This window comes from Dasypus novemcinctus, chromosome 26, assembly GCF_030445035.2.
Source record: "Dasypus novemcinctus isolate mDasNov1 chromosome 26, mDasNov1.1.hap2, whole genome shotgun sequence".
NCBI classification, from domain to species: Eukaryota; Metazoa; Chordata; class Mammalia; order Cingulata; family Dasypodidae; genus Dasypus; species Dasypus novemcinctus.
Genome location: NC_080698.1, coordinates 25,143,196 through 25,149,195, shown reverse-complemented (window position 1 = coordinate 25,149,195; position 6,000 = coordinate 25,143,196). Strand labels below are relative to the sequence as shown.

The 6,000-nt window shown below is 41.1% G+C and overlaps 1 protein-coding gene across 1 annotated transcript in view; it reads left to right on the top strand.

Annotated features, from left to right (window-relative positions):
• Positions 1–1,955: 1,955 nt before the first annotated feature.
• The window catches only part of PSMD6 (proteasome 26S subunit, non-ATPase 6), a 45,612-nt gene continuing 41,567 nt past the window's right edge, over positions 1,956–6,000 (top strand). Inside the window, exons 1-2 of the mRNA XM_004482460.5 lie at positions 1,956–2,210; positions 2,933–3,138. Of these exons, the coding sequence (XP_004482517.1) occupies positions 2,066–2,210; positions 2,933–3,138 (351 nt within the window). The 5' untranslated portion in view covers positions 1,956–2,065. The remainder of the gene's footprint in view (positions 2,211–2,932; positions 3,139–6,000) is intronic.

The window sequence follows — 6,000 nt, the reverse complement described above, 5'->3', positions numbered from 1 at the left end:
CTGCAACCTAACTTTGATTATGGAACCTATATGAGTATTTCTGTATGCATATGTATCTTTTGAGTGTTTATATACTGTAGTATTGTATGAGTGAAAAAGTGAAAATGATGAGAATAGAGGACTGACTGGGAAACGTTGGAATATAAATATAAGAGCAATCCGTGTGATCATTAGAGGTGACGATGTCAATATTTATTCCTTGGCAGGTAAGGTGTTCACAATCCCTAGTGGAGTAAACAAAGCAGTTTACAAAGTGCCAGTATAGAACGATCCTATTCATATCTCTAGGTATGTTTCAGTAAAGCTATGTTTTCTGGAAGGTAAACTTATTTCACTTTGTGTTCTTCAATGTCATGTCCCTAGTGCCTAAAACTGTGCCTGTCACTTTATAACAAGGCAATATCTGTTTGTTGAGTATATGAGTGAAAGATGTTTAAAAAGTCCTCATCAAAATTTAACAGTAATGGAGAGCTAGTAACTTTTTTTTAAACACTTATTTATTCCCCCCCCCCCCATTGTCTGCTCTCTGTGTCCATTCGCTGTGTGTTCTTCTGTGCCTGCTTGTATTCTCATTAGGGAGCTCTGGGAACCGATCTGGGACCTTCCAGAATGGAAGAGAGGCGATCATTCTCTTGTGTCACCTCAGCTTCCTGATCTGTTCTGTCTCTTATTATCTTTCCTCTGTGTCTCTTTTTGTTGCATCGTCTTGCAGCTCCAGCTCTCCAAGTGGACCAGCACTCCTGTGCAGGGCAGCACTCCACACGGGCCAGCACTACGCATGGGCCAGCTCGCCACACGGGCCAGCGTGCCTTCACCAGGAGGTCCTGGGCATTGAACCCTGGTCCTCCTATATGGTAGATGGGAGCCCAATTGCCTGAGCCACATCTGCTTCCCGACTTCTTTCTTTGCTCTTCCTAGTTTATCATTTGAGTTGTCTTCAAATGCTTGCTTCATTTTTATAAACACAGACAATATCTTAAACTTGTGTGGTAATGCCTACTGCTGGTGAGAATCCACATTTCAGTGATTGTGCAAACTGGTTCAACTCTTTTTGGAAATCCGTTTGACATTACATATTCAAAGTCACAGTAACATTTCTTCTTTTATCTATTAATCCTGTATGGGAATTTACATTAAGAAAAAAATGATCTAATGATCCAGAAGTGTTCGTTCTGTTTTTATATTAGGAAAAGAAAAACTCCAGAATATCTCAAGCCATGTCTAACGGAGGGAAGAATCAAAACAAATTACGGTGAATTCCTCCGGTGCAATTTTATGTAACCATTACCAGTTGTGAAGATTAACAACATGAACACAGGGAGACTGAATGCAGGCATGTCATGATTTAAATTATGCATATGAAATAAACAAAATAATGCATTGTACTGTATTAAGCCTGTGGAATTCAGGGGGCCCTTCTTAGAATAGCCCGAAGAACTATCTAGAGCTAGAGTTTTTATTCAGGCACTGCTACATAGGGGTCACATGACCTTGGTAGATCATGTTCCCTAACACTTAGTGCCTCAATTTTCTTATCTATAAAATGGGGTAATAGTATTACCCCATAGTATTCAGAGGAGTAAAATGAGATGATGTGCATAAAAGTAAAGGGCCAGGCAAAGAACAAGGATAGACAAGTTGTGGTGGACAAGTTGTGGTGGTGGTTTTTATTACTGTTACTATTATTTTCAAAAATTTAAAAAGATTGCCAGCTTGTGTCAATTAAAAGTGGATTGAAGAGTCGTTGCTAACGATTTTAGTGAGGGAGGAAAGGGTTCGCGAAATCGAACCCTGTCCGCTCTGGGGACTCCACCCGGCGGCGAGCTAGGGAAAGCCGCCGGCGACCACAGGCGGGTGACTGCTCTCAGGCCGGGCGAGGTGTTTCCGGCGGGGTCCAGCAGGGGACGCTGCCGGCCAGGGCGGAAGCGGCACCGGAAGCCGGGAGGGAGGCGGCTGGGCCCACTCGCCGGCTCCTCCCGCTTCCGTCGCCACCGCCGGCGCTGCTGCCGTCTCGGGTCTGCCCTGAGTTGCCGTCACCTCCTCAACTGCCGCCGCCGCCCTCACGATGCCGCTGGAGAACTTGGAGGAAGAGGGTCTGCCCAAGAACCCCGACCTTCGCATCGCTCAGCTGCGCTTCCTGCTCAGCCTGCCGGAGCACCGTGGGGACACGGCCGTGCGCGACGAGCTGATGGCGGCCGTCCGCGATAACAGTGAGGCCCGCGCGAACGCCGAGTCAGCGGCCTAGCTCGGGGTCGCTCCGCGCGCCGGAGCCTGCGGGGATTTTTCCCGATGGGGCTCCGGTCCCTGACGGAGTTTCCGAGATTACACCCCGCTTCTCATCCCTTCGGGCTATCCCTTTTGTTGGGTCCCGGTGCGGGGAGCGCTAGGGAACCCCGACTTTGCTCTTGGATGGTTATGCAACTCTGAGGGTCTTACCCTCTGAGGGCATCCTGGGGGATATTTAGCCTAGGCACAGAGCAAGGGTTCAGTCACTGTTGTCATTTGAGACTGGTCCCGCGCTGGGGGCGTTCTTGGAGCGGAAGTTTGGGTTCAGCTCCTTTCGGACTTCCTAGCAGTGAATGGCACTTAGAGGGCATTCTGGGTATATGTGAGCACACGTGTCTGAGTATAGTGTACGCGTATATGCAGGCTTGACCCTTTCCCTTGCTTGAGGATTCTGTTGGAACCGAGGCTGTCAAGAGGCAAACTGAGGATTGGCCCTGCCTGGTGCACACTTCCTACCGCGAACATTTATGGACTGCCCACTCTGTGCCAAGTCCTGTACCATGCTCTGTCCTCTTCCTTCCTGGTAGTGTTTAGGAGGTTGGTGGATGGCATAACTATGTAGTGAGGAACAGGTGGGTGGCCACACACTGACTTGAGGCTAAACTGACCCCAACTCCTAAGTCATATCCTTCCTTTTGGCTTTCAGATATGGCCCCTTACTATGAAGCCTTGTGCAAATCTCTTGACTGGCAGATGGACATGGACCTCCTCAATAAAATGAAGAAGGCAAATGAAGAAGAGTTGAAACGTTTGGATGAAGAGCTGGAAGATGCAGAGAAGAATCTGGGAGAGAGCGAAATCCGTGATGCAATGATGACAAAGGCCGAGTACCTCTGTCGGATAGGTGACAAGGTGAGTGGAGATCATTTTCTCTCCCTGTAGGTAGTTTAGTCTAAAATTGGGGCTGTTCCAGATGAATATCTCATCAAAAAATTTTTTTTAAAAAATTAACTTCCTCCTAAGTACAGAGGTAGTACAAGCTCTCCTGAACATGTAAATCACCAGCAAGAAAAATAGTCTTCTTGCCATACCCTTTTATCACCTGCCCTTAAACATCAGCCAAGTGTGTATTCCTCCTTATCTGTAATTACTGTTATTTACACAATATTTTCTTTTATTGTGTATTTACATGTATGTATAGGTATTTGTAGAAAATAGGTAATCGTGTTTTTTTCTATGTGCTTTTTTTTTAAATAAATGGGCTCATAGTATATTTATGTTCTGTTTACTTTTTTCATTCAGTATTATATCTGAGAGATCTTTCCACGTTAATGTACGTAAATGTACACATTCTGGGTAACTGCTACTAATTACTCCATTGTGGGGCTAGGCTATAGTTTTTGTAGCCATTCTACTATTGATGGGCGTATATGTTTTTCCAGCTTTTTGATATTACAAAGCTGCTGCTGTGAAAACATCCTGGTAAATGCCTCCTTGTGTATATAAGTTAGCATTTCTAAGGTGTGTTCTAAGAAATGAAATTTCTGAAGTTTAGACAATGAAAAGATTTTCTTCTACTATGTATGGCCAGATTGGTCCCCGTAGCACCCAGCATAATTTACATGCCCTTTTTAAATTTAGTGACTGTATAATTGTGGTTAATAGGATGGGCTTTGCATGTTCTTAAATTTAAGCAGTGCACCTTGAAGCATTTGGATACAAGATGTCATGGTGTCATTATAAAAAATGAAGTAGCATAGGCACTTGGGTTCAGATTGCCTTGGTTCTAATTCCAGCTTCAGTAATTATGATTTACTGAACCTCTCTATATCTCAGTTTCTTCATCTGTAAAGTAGGGATGATAATAGTACCTACTTAATGAAAATTAAAGATAGGGTCTGAGAGTTTAGTCTAGTACCTGGCACATACTTAGTACTTACATATTAAAGGATAGTAGCTATTGTTATTTAATTTAAATTTAAAATCTTTTTTTTCTTTCTGATTTTAAGTTTAACACTTGGTCATTGTAATAATTTGGAAAATACAGAAAAGTTTAAAAAGAGCTAATAATTTGTGTTTACCCTAGGTGGTTTGTGTGTGTTTTCATTAGAGAAGTTGTAGGTTTACAGAAGAATTATATATAAAATAAAAAGTTCCTATATACCTTCCTATTATTATCACCTGATATTAGTGTGGTACATTTGTTACCATTTATGAAAGAATATTTTTATAATAGTACTATTAACGATAGTTCATCATTTGCAGTAGCGTTCAATGTGTTGTACAGTCCTATGTTTTTTAGCAAATTTTTAATCTGGTAGCATATATACTAAAATTTCCCCTTTTAACCACATTCAAATACATAATTCAGTGCTGCTAATTATGTTTGTAATGTTGTACTGCCATCACCACCTTCCATTACAAAACTTAACTATCAACCCAAATAGAAATGTTATACAATTTAAGCATTAACTTCCTATTCCATACTTCCATCATGTCTCCTGGTATCCTATATTCTAGACTCTGATTCTATGAATTTGCTTATTCTAATTATTTCATGTCAGTGAGGTTATGTAATATTTGTTCTTTTCTGTCTGCCTTATTTTATTCAACATGGTATTGTCTAGGTTCATCCATGGTGTCACATGTATGAGAATTTCATTCTTTTTGTAGCTGAATAATATCCCATTGTATGGCTGTACCAAATTTTATCCATTCATTGGTTGATGGGCACTGGGGTTGTTTTCATCTTTTGACAGTTGTGAATAATGCTGCTGTGAACATTGGTGTGCAAATATCTGATCTTCTCCCTGCTTTCAGATCTTTAGGGTATATACCTAGAAGTGGGAATTCCGGGTCATGTGGTAATTCTATGCTTAACTTTCTGAGGAATCTCCAAACTTTCTGCCACAGTAATTGCACCATTTTATATTCTCACCAGCAATAATGAGAGTTCCTATTTCTCCACATCCTCCACAACACTTAAATTTTTCCATTTTAATGGTTGCCATTCTAGAGGGTATGAAATAGTGTCTCACTGTAGTTTGAGTTTGCATTTCCCTAATAGCTAATGACGTTGAGCATTTTTTCATGTGCTTTTTGGCCATTTGAATTTCTTCTCTGGAGAAATGTTTATTCAGGTCTTTAGCCCATTTTTTAAATGGGTTGTCTTTTTAGTGTTGAGTTGTAGGAGTTCTGTATATATTCTGGATATTAAACCCTTACCACATATGTGGTTTCCAAATATTTTCTCCCTTTGAGTAGTTTGCCTTTTTACTTCCATGATAAAGTCCTCTGAGATGCAAAGTTTTAAATTTTGATGAGGTCCCATTTTCTATTTTTTTCTTTGTGCTTTAGGCATAAAGTCTAAGAAACTATGGCCTAACATGAGGTCTAGAAGATACCTTCTTACATTTTCTTCCAGGAGTTTTTTAGTTCTAGTTCTTATAATTAGGTCTAAGATCCATTTTGAGTTGATTTTTATATATGATGTGAGGTAGGGGTCCACCTTCATTCTTTTGCACAGTGAGGTCCAGTTTTCCAGCACAGTTTGTTGAAGAGACTATCTTTCCCCATTGAAAGACTTGGGACCCCTGTCAAAATTAAGTGGATCATAGATGTGACTATTTATTTCTGAAAGCTCAGTTTGATTCCATTGGTCTGTATATCTGTCTTGTGCCAGTATCATGCTGTTTTGATTACTATGGCTTTATAGTAAGTTTTAAGATTGGTAAGTATGAGCCCTCCAACTTCATTCTTTTTTTAGGATGACTT